General features: G+C 41.4%; 1 protein-coding gene across 1 annotated transcript in view; it reads right to left on the bottom strand.

The window, feature by feature from the left end:
- Positions 1–982: 982 nt before the first annotated feature.
- The window catches only part of FAM120A (family with sequence similarity 120 member A), a 51052-nt gene continuing 33760 nt past the window's right edge, over positions 983–18274 (bottom strand). Inside the window, exons 9-18 of the mRNA XM_083420933.1 lie at positions 17996–18220; positions 17025–17199; positions 13998–14247; positions 12868–12982; positions 10962–11171; positions 10193–10376; positions 8800–8937; positions 6700–6841; positions 5783–5879; positions 983–2882 (exon numbers count right to left, since the gene is read on the bottom strand). Coding sequence (XP_083277059.1) covers positions 2571–2882; positions 5783–5879; positions 6700–6841; positions 8800–8937; positions 10193–10376; positions 10962–11171; positions 12868–12982; positions 13998–14247; positions 17025–17199; positions 17996–18220 — 1848 coding nt within the window. The 3' untranslated portion in view covers positions 983–2570. The remainder of the gene's footprint in view (positions 2883–5782; positions 5880–6699; positions 6842–8799; positions 8938–10192; positions 10377–10961; positions 11172–12867; positions 12983–13997; positions 14248–17024; positions 17200–17995; positions 18221–18274) is intronic.

Raw genomic sequence — 18274 nt, 5'->3', positions numbered from 1 at the left:
CTGCGGCCATCAGGTTGTTTCCTGAATCAATAGTTGCCAATAGCAAGGGCATAAATCAAAGCATCGTTTGGGGGTGGGAGGAGGAAGACCCTCAACCAAGGGTTGCCAAAAGAGACTACCTTTTGTCCAGCACCTGGGCACTGCTGAAAGCACTGCATGCCTCAGAGTTGCACTTACGTTTGTACTATAATCCAAGGGTTTTAGTGCTACAATTCCAGACCTCTGGAATAAGTTACCAGGTGAAATTAGGCAGGTGCATACATAGCATGGGATGCGGGTGGCGCTGTGGTCTAAACCACAGAGCCTTGGGCTTGTCGATCAGAAGGTCGGCGGTTTGAATCCCCACAACGGGTTGAGCTCCCGTTGTTCGGTCCCAGCTCCTGCCAACCTAGCAGTTCAAAAGCATGTCAAAGTGCAAGTAGGTAAACGGCGTTTCGGCTGCTTTGGTTTCACCAGAAGTGGCTTAGTCATGCTGGCCACATGACCTGGAAGCTGTCTACGGACAAACGCTGGCTCCCTCGGCCAGTAAAGCGAGATGAGTGCCGCAACCCCAGTCGTCCGCGGTTGGACTTAACGGTCAGGGGTCCCTTTACCTTTATACATAGCATCTTGAAGCTTAGGCAACTACTGAAGACATTTTGAAGGCTTTCCTTAAGATGACCCAGTCATTTAATTTAACCGATTGAATTTTCAATTGAAAAATTAATTGTAGAAATGGTTTTATTAAATTTAGTCTGCATTTTACCACTCATCTTATCTTATTGTTGGATGATTTGATATATTTTGATTGCAAAGCTGTTTATAAATATCTGTAATAAATTAATAGCACTGTGCTATTGTAATTTTATTAACTTTACTTTTCTGGGGTCAACAGGAAGCACTGAAAACATGCTTGAGGACTGCTTCTTTTTCTGTGAAAAAGAGAATTTTATAGGGGCTTAGGATCACAAGAGCGCATACAAATCAAGACGCCGTACAGCAATTTTATACTAAAAGAATAAAGATTTTTATTAAGCATTGTAAGTTGCATTCAATAGCCTTCAAATACACCACACCACAATCCATCTACAACCAATCAAACCCAACAGTAGTTCATTCTTGCACAATCCATGAGTTGGGGCAGAACTCCCTTCAACTTACATTAAGATACCTACTTAGCTCTTGCGGGCAGGGAATGGGGAATTACACCTCATTTCTGATCACTAATGTGTGATGAAGAGCATCAGGAGAATTATATGAAAACAAATATAAAGAAATGATTCTGATTTTGAAGTACATTAAGTTTGGAAACACTAACAAAAACATCAAAATGATACAGGTATATTTGCTTATACTAAATTCTTGATGGGAAAGTTCTCAAGAACAAGCCATTTGTTTCCTGCTACAGAAGGGGGGTATTTCTTGAAGATCAAAGCTTTTTTTTGTTTTTCCACAGAATTTCATATTTGCTAATATGAAGGCATAAAACAGCAACAGAGAACAATAATGCATACAGCAATGAGTACACCAGGGTAACGTTGATATTCAAAACGGCTAGATAATTTTTTTGTTTTAGAATAAATGCAACAGAGGTCAATAATCACAAAATTTTAAGGTTAGAGCAAGATCAGTCAATGACTAAACATAGTTAACATCTTTTATAGGACTATTACTGATTATTAGCTTTTTTTTTGTTTTGCAAATGGGCACAGTACTTGTAAGAATGGAAGAAAGAGGACAATAACATGCATAATATTAACTACACACTTTAAAAATTATGAACCATGCAGAAGTTTAGCTCAAATAGTAGTACTAATGGTCTACGTCTGATTCAAAACCACATAGTTCATTGATCACGGATGCATGGTATTAGTCACAAAAAGTATCAGAACACATTGTGTTTGTTTTGAAAAGGTCATTTGCATCTTCTATGATTTTAAAGTTAAATCCATTTTGCCTTGCTTGTAAAGTATGTATGATGTATATTTAAAATCAGCAGAACTCCAATATTACTCTATAATTTTTTTTTATTTTGATAGTTTGCACATTTTAAACATAAAAAGAACCACATCAACAGTGATGAAATTTAAGAAAAGAAAGAACTGTGGTTGTGCCTTTCCCCCCCATAATCATGAAATCAAAGCCTTAAAGAAAGCTTTGTGACACAGTAATGCAAAATCAAATATAATGGCATACATATGGTGCCAAATACTAAAAATTATATTTCAAGCTATATATACGGAAAGACTGCCAAAATTTGTTGTTGTTTTTTTAATATATCTCAAGAAACAAAAACTACGAGCTTTTGTCATAACCAGTTTAAACTTTGTGTATACTTCATTTTAAGTGCGGGAGTCAAATGCTCTTCATTCTCTTTCATTTTTGTTGTATTGTAGCATTTTGACTACAACTGGTTAAAACTAAAAATGTGTTCTTTAAATCTCTGACATCCAAGAGGGATCCAAATTTCCAAAGTCCTCATTTTTCTCTTACGGAAAGGAAAAAATGTACGTAACTGTAGGCTCTCTTTCTTTCCAGATATTCCTAATCCTGACCCTTCCAACATCCTTCACCCTCTATAAAAAATAAGTTTACTCTTCTTTTTTTAAGACAGTGGCCTCAAGAGTATCATCTTTATGGCAAACACTGTCTGCATTTAGTGCATTTAAGTGAGGATTTGTATTGCACGTTTTAGAGTCATTACTCAAGGCACTTTCAGACTGGTTGGAAGCCCTGACGTCTGCTGTACTCCCATTCATCTGGGAGGCTGGTTTCTCCTCGTTCACTACTCCATTTTCAGCCAGGGAGCCTTCTGAAGACACAAGAGAGGACTTGGATTCCTCTGATTTTGACTTAAGTTCTTTGGCCACTTCTTCTGCTGAAGCAGCATAAGGAGGTTTGCCCTATTTGAAAATAAAAGAGAAGACAGATGGGTTATAAGCACATAATTTAGGTAGGGCAGTATTGCCCTTCAGAGTCCTTGGCTCAGTATGGAGGAGACAGCAGCTCCTTTAGTCCTCTCCGCGGCTGCGCAGCTGAGTTAAGCCATGATATGCCTTAGCATGGTGTCCAAACCTGCACTCTTCATGGTCAAATGCTCCCAGACAAACCAGAAGCTGTTAACTACAGTGGAACCTCTACTTACGGACATAATCAGTTCCGGAGGTCCGTCCGTAAGTCGATCCGGGTCGCTGGTAGAAGCGCCGTTGTGCACAGGCGCATTCGGCAGCAACGCGCTTCTGCGCATGTGCAGATGGCAGAAGCCGCTTCTGAGTGTGTGCGAATCGCGGCAAACCTGGTATTTACTTCCGGGTTTGCTGCAGTCGCAACTTGGATCGAGCCCAAGTAGAGGCGGTTGTAAGTAGAGGTTCTACTGTATAGGACAAACTCTGGTTACAGCTCAAGGTTTGAAAAGAGGTAAGCTAAGAGCTGGGGTTTAACTGTCAAGGTAGGCTAATGGGGAGGCTCTGGCCTATGGACCTAATTAAGCTGCCAGGCACTGCCAGTTGGCCCACATTGCTGCTTTGACCAAGTCACATACACATGCCCTCAATGATGTCAGATATGTGAGGCAGAAGGGACTACAGATCGGCAAACAGCGTAAGCAAAGGAAAGCAGGTCACGTGACATCCTTTTGATGTCAGGTGACTTACTGACAGGAGGGCCTCTCCACCCCTAAGTTGGCCAATGGGTGAGGGCAAAGTAAGGATCTGGTTCACTCGCCAGATCCAGTCTCCCAAACCTGTATTGCACTAAACGGTTTATTGTTGTGCAGCAAAGGAATGACTGGGGAAGAACAAAGCAGCTGCAATCTCATACACACATACACTCTCTCTCATTCACACCAAACCACATTTGGCTGAGCAGTATATGCAAACTGGGCCATGCTCCTCTGGTTTCTTACTGCAGTAAAACAAATAGCTATTAAAGATTAGCACATTTGTTATGACATAAGCTTTTAAGCTTCAGATGTGTGAAATGGTCTTGAGTCCATAAAACTGAAGGCCACCATACATGTGTCAGTCTCTTTATTCTTTTTGCTGTGAGAGACTAATTTGGCTATCACTTTGGAAATTACTGTAGATGCCATGCAAGATGATTTATTTTCCTTTATTGGATTGACACAGCATTTACAAATATGAACTAGAAATAAAATTTCAAAATCTCACACCTGGGACCTGTTGCCCTATTCTTCATGGTCTGAAGAGCCACTCTGGATTAAGGAGAGTGTGACCAGTCACTTGGAAACTGTTCAGCAAGTTAGATTTCATTTTAAGAAGCAAGCGACAAATCTGGCAAAGCTGGCCAAATCACGGCCTGCTGGCTCCCAAGGAGAAGGCTGCAGATGATTCTCTCCTCCTTGGCAGTTTGTGCTCAGGGCAGCCCGCAGCTAAAGCAAGTTTTGACTTTGTAGGTTGTCCAAACCTGGAATTGTGATTAAGCTCTGTCCTCCTTAGCCACAATCCTGGATTTGGATGGCATGCTAAGTCGAATCTTGGCTTAGCTGCTGTGCCAGGCTAAGCTAAAAGGACTGGTGGGGAACAAAGCAGCTGCAATCTCATTTCCAAGAGCCAGCACACTTGAATGGTCCCCGTAAGTTATAACTTGGCTTGCCATGACATGTGAACGGTGGCACACGACAGCTGAATATCACCCATAATTAAATATGATAACAGTTTAGGTATCTGAATCACTGTTTAAAAGCATGCCAATCCTGACATCAAAATGTGGAAACCCCCAATTATGTTGTTCATCCAGTTCTTTTGCAGATCCAATGTAAGGTGTCTATGTAAGTGTACATATCCACATAGACATCACTTACACTGCCCTTTCTATTATTCCCCTTCTCCATCTTGAGTTGCTTTATATATGTGACCCTTTAGGTATAGATATGTATGTGAAAAATTAGTTTTATCATGCACTCCTGACAATCTCATCTGCTTAATGCCAGTATATTATATTACAAGACTTAATTTAACATCCAGAACTGCTGAGCAAATGGAATCAGAGTGCAACAAAAGCAATGGGAAAATGATGAAGTAAGCTGACCATGTTGGCAGTAAACCCTATTACCCTTTTGATTACTGAGCTAAAACAAAAGGTGTGAGTTGCAGATAAAGGAGGGATTTAGCATCAGCTTGCCAGGGGGAACTATCCTTCCCCCTGCTCTGGGGGTTCTCCTACCCCCCCCCCCCGAGCCAATTTCAGGGAAAGAAGAGTAGGGGAAATGGAAATTCTTTGCACAGGACTTCCGCTGAAGGGGCTCCTTAGGGCAAATTGTGCCCTATGTTAAGTATTAACCTCTGAAAGAGGTGAGTGCAATTCACAAACTCCACCCCACGCCCAAGATAGGGGGAAAGGCAGCAAAGCAAGTCAAATTAAAGGCCAATATACAGTGGTACCTCGCAAGACGAATGCCTCAGAAGACGAAAAACTTGCAAGACGAAAGAGTTTTTCGAGTTGCTTCGCAAGACGGATTTCCCTATGGGCTTGCTTCGCAAGATGAAAACGTCTTGCACCTTTTTTAAAAAACCACCAATGCATTCCTATGGGAAACCGTCAATGCACAGTGGTGCTTCGCAAGACGAAAAAATTCACAAGATGAAAAAACTTGCAGAACGAATTAATTTCGTCTTGCGAGGCACCACTGTAATTTAGTTCTACGGTCATATGGTTATTTCATGCAGTCTATCCTCCTACTCCCATGTCTATAGTTAAATTAGTGTATACATGATTGTCACCTAAACCCATGTTACCAAAATCTTTTCTGACTCTCAGTTTCGTAAATGATTTCTCCCAATACCTGAATTGTTCCCTGGTTCTTATATGCTCTCCCATAGTATCTTCCTCCTCTGCCAAACGTTCTTATCACTGGAGTGGAAATAACTCCTCTCGGGCGTCTGCATTGAGTGAGAAACAATTTAAAAACACATTTAAACTTTAGATATGTTTCTGTATTTTTAATAGGAAAAAAGAAAGTTTCCATTTAAAAAAAAAAAACCCACAGCACAGTCTTTTGCTCCTCACGATCAGAAAGCTAGTTCTCTGTATCATTAAGATGCTTCTCAAAATATTTATTTTTTATAATGTGAAAGTTGTTCAAACAAACGGTTCTTCCACTTATATTCTTGCAGCTGCTGTGTAAAGTACCAGCAAACCAAACATTGAAAACTGGTATGAATCGAAGTCGGCACCTATTTCCCCCCATTAATCCTGCTGCCAAGTTTCAAATATAATCTCTTTAGTAATTCTTAATGCTCGGAAGTTAACATTTACTAATCTCATACTAGTTTAGCCTGTACTGATCCATGTTTGTTCTTCATTGCTGTTTTAAAATAAACTGCTTAACCAAAGTACCTCTTCCTCTAAAATGATCAACACCTTATAGGCAGCAGCTGCCTTAGAAAAATATAAGTAAAAACAGGCAACAATAGTGAAAGAATTATATGTTGAGATTTGGTTCAGATCAATGGTCAACATGAAAGATATTAACTGTTATATATAGCTGATATAATTATAGCTAACGTCCCATTAGGTAAAATCATTCCTGATCTTTTCAGAATGTCTGACCCACATTCATTTTTTACACCCAAACATTCTGAAATAAAAGATACAATAATTGCCCTTTTCTGTACTTTAATAAAAGCCAGCTGCCACTTTTTTGCCATTGCTAAATTCCAAAGCCAAGCCAATATTAATTTAAGATTTATTTCTGCCTACCCTCTTGTGGGCCCTCCGACAGAAACCACCTGCAGAGGAAACGGCCCTCTCCCTCCACGACCACGTCTGCTTCCAGCCCAGTGGCCAACCACAGTGCCAGCTATTTCGAGTTTCCCTCCCTGAGAAGGAATAGGTTGGACACCTGTACAAAGATGAAAAGAGAGATTGCTATTTGCAGCTATAATTCAGAGAACAGAGTACATGGACTTCCAACTTTCCCTGAAAATACTGCTTTCCTTCCAAAGAAAGGAACATTGCATATTCAGGCACAAAAGATTCTAAGTTTTGTACTAAGGTTCTTTTAATTTATTTAAAATGGATTGGATGGTCCTTCCTGGGGGTAACATTATCAGCATCATAATTTACAATAATCTGACGCATGCTACACTTACAATCTACACACCCCTGTTCAAGATTAGATCCCACTGAGATTATTGACTGTTTTGCACTCATTTTATCCAGTTAGGTTCAATGGCCTCATGCTTAACCAAGACCACAACTGGATACTGGGTCCCAGAAGTCTCGTGGCACCTTCCCAAAGCTGGGTAAACCTGCGACTGCAGCTGTACGCAGGAGGGGAAGGGGAACAAATAAAGGAAGAGTGGGTTTATTCCAGTCTCCAATTGTTTGTTTATTTCCGCACACCATGCACAACTGCGATCTTGTAAGTAAAATAAACAGTAAGATGCGAGTTAAAGGTAAAGGTAAAGGTACCCCTGCCCGTACCGGCCAGTCTTGACAGACTCTAGGGTTGTGCGCCCATCTCACTCAAAGAGGCCAAGGGCCAGCGCTGTCCGAAGACACTTCCGGGTCACGTGGCCAGCGTGACATCGCTGCTCTGGCAAGCCAGAGCCGCACACGGAACGCCGTTTACCTTCCCGCTAGTAAGCGGTCCCTATTTATCTACTTGCACCTGGGAGTGCTTTCGAACTGCTAGGTTGGCAGGCGCTGGGACCCAACAACGGGAGCGCACCCCGCCACGGGGATTCGAACCGCTGACCTTTCGATTGGCAAGCCCTAGGCGCTGAGGCTTTTACCCACAGCGCCACCCACGTCCCTAAGATGCGAGTTACTTGCATGCAAAGAGAATGCCAGAAATCCTCACTTTTAACCACCCCACATATGTTTCATCTTTTAAACACTCAGGGGTGGGGAGAGAACCTTCATTACCTCTCTGTTCGAGAATACGTCTCAACTCAAATTCAAGTGTTCACGTGTGAGTATTTACATAATCAAATCATTTCCAATAATCTATGGGATAAATGTTAACTAGATATGACTGTTAAAGCTGATAAAATGAAAGGGTTTAAACAGGTAGAAGCAATGTGGTTACAAATTAGGCCCCTGCATTAACATACTAATTACTACAGCGCTAGTGAAGGCAGGGAAGTACATTCTTCTCTATACTGTACAATCAACTCTAATAGTACAGCAGCTGCTTCATTGGGCTTCAGAGAACCAGAAGTGTCAGTTACTAGCTAAAGCTCTGATGTTAGAGAGCTTGCAGGAATTTGTTGGAAGCAATTAAAATTGGGGGGGGGGGGGGGCTGGCTTCCTGTTCCACTATTTTATTTTATTTTTTAAGGAGGAAATTGGGGAAAATTCTGTTCCCTGCAGAAATGTATGCCCAGCTTCTGAAACATTAACACCTATGAGCTACTTACAAATAAAACATCAGCAACACTGAGCAATGCTTCCTGCTACTTTTATTTTCCGAAGTATTTATCCCGCAGCTGATTTCAAAACAAGCAAAAAACCCCAGTCTTGAAGCGCATGTTGCCTTTGAAAAATTGTTTGTCCAAAAATTGGAAACAAACCTTTAAAAGAATACGTGCATTTCACCAGGTGTGCGTTTAATTTTGGAGGCGAGAATGTGACTCCTGTAGCATGTCACAGAGTTCTGAGTAATAGGCGTTAGTGAACGACGTGACAGCAATCCGAGGGGGTAGGTTGTACAGCAAAATGACAGCTGCGTTTGGTTACAGGAGAGAGGGATGGAGAGAGAAAGCAAGGAGGTCCCTGTTTAAAAATCTCAGACCAGGGTGAGGTGAAGAAGGCGACTGCCATAAGATGTGAAGAAAAGGGGTTTGGTATAATTACCGCCCTGAAACTTGCTAGTCCTGTTGCCGTCATTGCCAGAGAAGGCTCCGGAGTGTCCTCCTGCAGCAGCCATCCGGAAGGCTCGATAAGCGCCTGTTGCAACTGTTTCCCCATAGGGGCCTCCAAAGCCATAGACTCCTGTGAGACCCAGAGGGAAAGAGACAGGGGGAAACCGTGAGGGGGAAGGGGGACATACAGGAGTTCCCCCGAAAAATAAGCTATTGACCTCTGCTGGTGTGACCACAGTTTCCCTCCAAAAGCACAGGGCTGCACATTGAGAATATGCCGATTTAGCACCCAAGAGCAAACATGGAAGTCCCATCGCCCAACCAGAAATTGGTGAACATAGAGAGTTTGTCAACCATTTTTTAATTTACAGTTGACCGCCTGTTGTACAGGAATTCTTCAACAGGTAGAAGATATGGACCCTATCCACCATTTTGGACCGTTAAGTATGTCATTTTATAAGGAGGTCATGGCAGTTAAACATAAACCTTAAGACACTAATGTGATCATGCAACAGACTGTACTGCAACATATTCTACTGAATTTATACTGCCTCCACATCGTGTCAGACGATGACCAGACGATATTTCCCAGTTGTCAGACATATAGAAGCATGAACTTTACATCAAGTATGACGATGCAAGGGGTCTCCAACCATTCTGGGTCATATGTTGAGGAGTACACCCTCACTCGGGTTGCCTTCCCCCCCACCCATGGGTAACACACCCTCCTCATAACCGCTTCAAAACAGACAGACCAAAAGCGATGCCTCCTTCTGAATTTCCTTTATTTTATCTGGGGGCCTCAAGAAACCACCACTGCATTAAAGCTTGCAATGGTAGACCATAAAACTCATTGGTATCCTGTAAAACTCAAGGATCTGGTGGTCCACAAGTTACAGGGAGCACAAGCTGACAAGCCCCCCCCCCCCCCCCAGGTTTTCAGTTACTTAACACACAATGACAAATGCCATGATTGTTATAGATGGTAAACATGTTTATGTGCTAAACCATATAAATAAGGAAACATATCCAACAATACTGCACTATACAAATAGTATTACAGTGATTATTATTTATTAAATATGTTAGTTGCTTTACCTTGTCCAAGGCCACCCAAAGAGACTTAGAACAAACCAAACAAACCTGCCACCCAACACAGATACATCAAAACTAAGGGGGAAAGAGAAATACATTTAAAACACCCCACCCACTTCTAAAAGGCCACAGATAGTTAATGGCCAAAGGTCTGGTTATAGAGGAAGCTTTTGCCTGATGCCTAAAGACATAGAACGATGGCACCAGGCAAGCCTGCCTAATTATACTAATAACACTGTCAAAATTTATTTTGGATGAAATGCTACATGTTAGCAGTGACACATGCTTACCAGGAAAGCCTCTGCCTCTGCCCTGAGGTGGTGGAAGTGGCCCAAAGTGCCGAGGGTATACAGAACCTGGATAAAAAGGCATGGCAGGCGGTGGAGGAAAAGGGAGTGGATGGTTCTGCCGGGAGAAATTTAAGCCTTCGAGGATGCTCTGGCGCATCTTTTCAACCTTGGCAGCTTGTTCAGTCTACAATAAAAAAACACACAGCACAAACACATTTGAACGACAAATGGGAGGTGCCTCTTGGTCCAAATCCTGTTCTGGTCAACGTCTTCCTTCCTACAGTTCACAGGAAGAAGATCCAGCCCAGCCCCATGTCAGGATCTCTGAGTGGTGGCAGGAGTATCTTGAGAAACCAACATATTTCTTACGTGTTTATTCTAGAAAGCTAAATATTCTGACTGACCCCTTCTAAATTCAAATATGCTATTCTACAAAATCATTTATCAATCAAGAATCAACATCAGGTCTTAAACTCATGAACATAGTATTCTGCATTCAAACAGGACCAGGATCTTTAGTGGGATAAGGTCAATACAATTTGTCAAGCTCTTTTTATTTACGCACATGAACATATGTTAGATAAAGTATGACTCACCAACCTTTTGACTTAATAGCCCTCCAAATTAAGTCAAATTAATTACCAAATATGATTTATTTAAAGTAAGCATTCTATTTTATTTTTTACCAAAGAGATTTGCAACTGACTAACTTGACTCAAAACTAGTGAAATTTCCATAGGCATAAAAGACCCCTGAGGAGCGAACATACCTGACCATCACAGAGGTCAATGAGAGGAACTTTCTCCCGGGTTCCTTTGATGAGCTTGGTCTGGAACAGCTTCCCATCAAAGTACATCCATGGACAACAATGCTCCCAAGGAATCGGTTGCCCGCAAGCATCATTTGCAAACAATGCCATGTCAACACCGCTCATAAACAATGCTGACAGCTGAATTCCTCGAGGATCTAAATTTTCAATCTTGGAAGACAGAAAATGAAACCGCAGTTGACTACCAGCCGTACAAAGTTACTGGCTTCAAGCACACTTATTAAGAGCTTATTACTGGAAGAGTACAGGTAAAGCCACATGATCTTGCACCTGCTAGTTAAGTTAAACTTGCTTAAAGCCCATTAAAATAGTCTGCCTGTGTGTAGTTAAACATTTCTCTGTATCTGAAAAATGTGCCCATTGCAGACTATTTAATACAAATACAAGTAAATTGCAGATAACTGTTTTTTCAGGACCTGACCACTGTGGAAAAACCAGTACAAGAAAGTAGGCTATTTAGAAAACTCTGCTTTCCCCCCTTCTCCTTCCCTCCTAGGTTGTTTGCGGGAAGAGATAAGGCTTGCAGGCCCCTCCTTCACAATAGGGGTAATGAATGGCCAAACCTAGAGATTCCACAGTTAATTTAGGAATGCAATCTATTTGGAAATGCTTAAAAAAAGCCGTATCAAAGCAAAGGACTTAGGTTTGCCATGGGCACTGGATTCTGCACAGTCCCGGGATCAGTTTGGCTGTTCCACTTCTCCCTGTGGCAAGACAAGCTAGAAAAGGACCACCCTCACTGTATGGCAGCATGGGGCTGGGAGAGAAAAAGAACGTCGAAACAAGTTATGAGTAAGAAAATATTTAAAACAAAGCAACCCCGTGAGAAATGAGTGTATTGATTAGCAGAAAGTACTATGGAAATTAGAGATGCAGATCTTTATTAATCCAGTTAGTAGAACAGCAAACAACCGCAGTAAAAGTTTAGGCATATCACTTCTTACCAGTATATTTAGCTTAAAAAAAAGAAAAAGAGGTCCTGCAACAAAATGTAACACTTTTGTCCAGGGTTCTGGCCACTCTATTCCATTTCCCTTCTCCCTGGTTTCCCACCCTCTTCCCTGAGTTCAGCATTTTGTGTGCACTGAGCATGCACGGTCCGCAATAGGCTGTTTCTTCTTCTGTTTTCTTTGTTTTTGGGATAGTGAGATGGGCTAGAGAGCCATGGTGGGAGGTATACCTCTCTAAGGAAGTATAAGTTGCTAGCAAGAAAGCAGTGGGCAGTGATGGGGGACGGACCGGGGACCAGGAAAGTAGAGAAGGCGAGGAAAGGGAAGCAATAGACAAGGCAAACAAAAACAATGACTCCTTTGAGATGGGACAGAACCTTGACTAGTATACGTAATTAGCAGAAGTCCAAACCCCTCTGTTTCAAGGTTAGGCACTAAAACCCTAGGGTTACCCAGTAGGGTCGGCTAATTAAAGTGACTATAATTAAAGTGACTATTTCCTGAACAGAAGATGCACAATTAGTTCCATGAAATAATTAAAGATATATTGGTTTATAGCTGACACACAGGGGTTCCACAGGAAAAAGAGAGAATCAAGAAAAGTGATATATTTTTGGGAAACCCTTTATTACAAGTTTGAAAGCTACAGATGCAAAGGAAATAAAATACCAAGTAAAGAAGTGAATAGATGATATCACAATTACGATGAACAAGTTAGATTTCACTTGGAGTTGAAACCAGAACCCCTTCTCTCACTCACACTCTCTCACACACACACACACTTACACTTGCATAACACACGCATATGGATTAAGTTAAGAGTACTGACAAAGAAATGGGTTTGCTTGTATTAAGTATGGATTAAAAGCCCCACAGAAGCAAAGTTCTAAAGTCACCTTTAGTTCCTGTAGTTGGTCAGGTTCATATAGTTTTGGAGATAAAGCTTGAGCCAGGAAGGCATCAAGTTCCTGGCGACGAAGTATCCGAACCCCAGGCCATTGCACCATATATCTACAGAGACAGACAGCACTGAATCAGCATTGCTTGGAAAGCTGTGGTACCATTGCTTATAATTTCTGCATATAGGAATTGAAAGTCCCACAACCACATGGAAATTATGTAATGACATAACAATACTTGGCACAAACCTGCAAAAAGTTAGCACTTAAAAGTCCCATTGTTTTTTTAATTGGGAGACATTTACATTCCATTCTTAATTCTGCTATTGAAATCAATGAAATTAAGAAGTGCTTTACAGTAGGCTTCTTAAGCTAGCGTTGTGGCAACAATAAAAACCCTGGTGTATATTAGATCAGTAAATTTATTATGAAAAATTCAAGCACACTAAGCTTGGAAGAGCATGTAAAACTACGTCATCATAGAGATATTATTAATGCTAGATTAAATTAGTTAAGCCATATGGTTTGCATTCACTTGCCAAAGTTAAGGGCAAGACACTTGGGCTTGAATCCTAAGATTTTCTCACACTCATGCAATAGGGATGATCACCACTGATGCTGCCTCTACCTGCAGATCTCCAGCCTCATATCCCAAGCCACTCCAGACTACCTAGCCCTCAGGAACAAATTTTGAGGTGGTACAGTGGGCTGAAATGGGAGAGCAGAGCCATGAAAAACCTGTTCCAGCAATGAGACTGGAATTGCTCATGGGAGGAAACCTCTGTCTGTAAATGGATTAGAGCAGGGGTAGGCAAGCTAAGGCCCGGGGGCCAGATGTGGCCCAATCGCCTTCTCAATCCAGCCCGTAGATGGTCCGGGAATCAGCGTGTTTTTACATGAGTAGAATGTGTCCTTTTATTTAAAATGCATCTCTGGGTTATTTGTGCGGCACAGGAATTCATTCATTTTTATTTTTCAAAATATAGTCTGGCCCCCCACAAGGTCTGAGGGATGGTGGACCGGCCCATGGCTGAAAAAGGTTGCTGACCCTTGGATAAGAGCAGGTGGCTATCTTGTGGCTCTAGATGAGTGTTTATTCTACACAAAAATCCAGTCAACGTACTCACCGTAATACACAACAGAGCACCATAAGGTGAGTGGGCACATTAGATGGGTTGAGCATTGCTGGTGTGTCTGACCTCATACAGGCCAAGAAAGCCCTCATGCGTCGATTCTTGTCCTCTACCGCCTTCCCCAGCCACAGTTTCTTCAAATTGGGACAGGTCCATTCCCTAAATGCAAGAGCTTCTACCAACTCAGGAGTCTGGGGGGACTTTCCTTTGTAAGCAGCCCATTCCTTAATTATCACCGGTGAGACTACAGAATTAAAAAAAGGAAACCAAATACTTTCAACTTCTGTACACATTTATCAAGGCTGAAATCCAGCCAGCATATTTAAGCTACTCATATACAGTTTAATTTGCGTGGACAACACTTGATAATTTTTATATCTCCCGGATTTCTATGAAATGCATTAACACCTAAGTTGAAATTGCAGGTTGGTGGCTGGCTATGCCACTGGACGAGTCAAATGTATTGAGAGACAAGACTTGGCTCTTTCCAGCTCTGATTCTACCTGATCTTGGAAGTTATTGTATGTTGGCCTGAATTCTAACTTTCCATTTGTGAACAGAATACAGCTTTCCTATCCATTTCCTCTAAATCTGCTGGAAGAAAGGGGATACTAGAAAAAAGTATGGGATATGGTACAGGGGGCAACAGGTAGAGGGGAGCTGGTGCGAACTGTTATCACCCCTTGTTTGAACAGAAAACTAACCTACAGCATCCAAGTCAGCTCAGACAACCCCCTCATTTACACGGGGGTTATGTTTCGAGACATCGCGTGTGTCAGTGAAATTGCGTATATTTGAAACCCCATTGAAAAAACCTGCAAACACCCTGTTCTGCCCCTTTTTGTGACGTTTTCGGGTCACTTCCAGGTTTGGTGCAATGAGTGTATGCGCAGCTGTGCACATACTGAATGTATGTAAATTGGGGGGGGGGTTGCTTGTATGTCTTTTCTTAATGGAGATTTGCAAAGGCCAAAAACAAAGGTGAAGCTTGGTTAAACAATATTGGTGCATGATCATTTCTGCATTCCGTAAGGTTCTGCTTCTCCCTTCAGGCTTGATGCTTTTGTAGGACTTGTAGAGTATGCCAAGCACTACTGCCATCTTGTTACGCTCTTTAAAACTGCAAACCAATATTGAGATTGAAATGCAGAAGACAGAAATCTTACCTCTGCCTTCTGGGGAGTATCAGAAAAGCTGTTTTCTGGAAGCCAGACTAAGGCCAGAACTACACATTCTGTAGCCTACTCACACTTGGAAACCCAGGCCACTGTTTGCCCTCTGCAAAGCAGCATTGGAGGGACCACGTGCAGATGAGGAGTGGGGGGCAAGAGATGGGGTGCTTACCCCTTCTGCCTGCTTGTCCCCTGCCAGGTTTCCAGAACAGTGTTTTCATCTCAAATGGTATGGTTCCTTCCCACTCAGCAAAGGCAATGGCAAAAGATCCCATGCCACTCTGGTGTGAATTTGGTCTGAGTTGTATCAGAAGAATTAATTTCAGAGGACCTTGTGCAGGACATGTTTCCAGTGAATTGTGTCCAATAGGTGGACATGTATGCACGGTACATATTCAAGCTCTTCTTGTCCAGCTATGCTGAATACAAGATACTAAACGTTAACAGCAATACTGGGTTCAGAAAAGATTTCAGTTCACAAGTTAGACGGTTCTGTAATTCCTATTTTGTTTTATTTAACAAAATGTATATACTGCTTTATTGTATGAAAACCTCTAAGCAATTTACAAAAATCTAAAATAAAATATTCTCTATAAAAAGTTAAAAACAAATGTTTTAAAACATTCAAAAGGCGATTAAAATCAGTAATAGCTAAAAAAAAAAAAAAACCAGAGCACATGTAACTTCTACATGTCTGGATAGGGTTGCCTAAACAAAAATGTTTTAAGCAGGCGCCAAAAAGAATAATCCAAAGATGTCTGCCTGATGCCAACAGATAGGATTATTGAGACTTAACTCATTATATTTCTAGTAGTTTTATAGATTTTGACATATCTGCAAGAAAAAAACCATGTTTGGTGCTGTCCCATCAAGGTTATTGCTTAACTGTTTGTGTCAGCATTCAGGATAGAGGCCTATTTTACACAAAATACAACCTAACAATGCACTTAGTTCAATCCTCCAACACACTCACTTTTTAAAGTAACCCAGAAGTCACTTCAAAATTGAATTCATAATGTGCTATGATTATATATACATTTTCCTCCAACAAGGTCGGGGAAGAATGAAATATTGTATTTCAGCTACAGATAATGTTGTCTTTTGCTGCTACTGTTTTACAACTGCATTAGTAAGTTTTAAGATTTGCGTCTGTAGCAAAATTCAAAGAACTGCTGTTTAGACTGTAGTAGAAAAGTGGTATATAAAGCTTTATAAGGAAATGCTGACTCTGGTCAAACATTATACCAAGCTTAACTAATTTTGGATGATATCTGAATTAACAAACCCATTTTTAATCAGTCAGAAATCCATTAATCAGAAACTACAGTTGTACTAACAATGACAATGATGTCTGAACTGATAAACCACAGTTGTGGCCATTGTTTCTCCTCCAGAATCTTTTAATTGCATTCTATTGGTTGTATCCAACACTATGAGAATGGATTTCTGCTCGCACAACATGCCTTCTCCCTCTTCAATCCCTGTGACTCCCCCAACCTGAATCTACTCCTGAGGCTCAGGAACAGATTTTGAGGGTGCATGGCAGGTGACAAGGGAGAGGAGGAGGGGGAAGTTCCCTTGTGCAAGTGGACGTCTGTTGCCTACGTGGAATATGTAAACTGCTTTGAGGTTATAGATGATGAAGCGGTATATAAATCCTGTTTAAATAAAATAAATAGATAACATAGGAGAGCTGAACAGATGAAAAATGAAAGCAGTCCAGTAGCTCTAAAACATAGATGCCTATACGTTTGCCTCAAATGACACTCTAAAACATGGCTGGTGCAAACTATAGTTTGGTATGATGTCCGAGCTCAGATAGCAATAATAGTAGAAGGCAGATACATACATTCTGGAGGAAGTCTGTTCTTTCTAAAGGCAAGCCTCTCAGTTTTTTTCCTGCTTTCTGCCAAACTGAACAGGACACCGTAAACATACTGACGAACTGGCCTATAAAGAAGAGCAGCAGGAGGCAGGTCTTTGTTTGCTTCATCTTCAATAGAAACTGCAATTTTAATTTCACCCTGTACATGAACAAAACGATTAGTAGCATACAAACTCTTGCAGATTCCAGCATTAGTAGTAGTGGTCTAGCTCTTAGCACCTACTAGCTATGATAAAATGCACAATATAAATAAACCACTCTGCGTTAAAGTCTTGAATGCATTTTTCATAATAAAAATAATTCAAGACCTAAAATCTCTTTGGTTGATTAACTGATTCAATTTTTATCCAGTGTTGAGCCTGAGGACAGTTGCCTGGAGGACTTCTTGATGCTGGTGCAAGCCAGTCACCACAGAAGCACACTGAGATCAAGGTCCTAAAAACTGTGGACATCAGGACCTACTGATGAATAACTTGTAAATTGCGGGGAAAATAATGGTCCAGTTTTTCTCAACAGCATTAGGGAAAACAGGGTCTCTTCCACTTCTGTGAAAGTACCCTGTTTATGTCATTTGGGTCAGGCCCAGCAGGCTCTGTTGCCAGACATGAATAGGTTGATGGGGCAAGAAGTCAGGAATACTATTAAATTATTTTAACATATACACTCCACAGAATCTTGGGAGAGCAACAGCAGAAGGCATTCCAGTGCATACACGAATCTTCACATCTCCCCTGATCCAAACAGATGGTTGGTATGGCATTTCAAAGGGAGAGGGGGGAGTTCTAAACATTTTTAGAAAGCCCAGGAAAGGAAAGCTTTAGAAGCACCAGGGCTTCAGCTATGTTTGCACTAATTAATTAAAAGCAAGGGACAACAGCAAGCCTTCACCAATCCTTTTAGGATTCTGGTGCTACTTAAAACTCCAAAAACCTTACCTTGGTTAGAACATGAAAGATGTAGGGATACATTAACCCCTTTTTGTGTCTGTGCTCTGCCACTCTTAATACTTCTGGTGCTACAGGTGGTAATGGAGGAGTGGTAATATCCATATGGTTCCTGGTGGGCATTGACAACAGACATGGGATTTGTGCACTATTGACTTGGTTCCCTTTAACTTCAGCTGCCTGGTTTCCTGAAGAAACAGTAGAGGAACCTTCTGCCTGTAAGATACATAAAAAGTAATCTATAACAGGAACATCTTCCTCTATCTTTAA

This window comes from Podarcis tiliguerta, assembly GCF_965153285.1.
Source record: "Podarcis tiliguerta genome assembly, chromosome: 2".
NCBI classification, from domain to species: domain Eukaryota; kingdom Metazoa; phylum Chordata; class Lepidosauria; order Squamata; family Lacertidae; genus Podarcis; species Podarcis tiliguerta.
The sequence above is the reverse complement of the archived record's forward strand: the minus strand, read 5'-3'. Positions and strand labels throughout refer to the sequence as shown.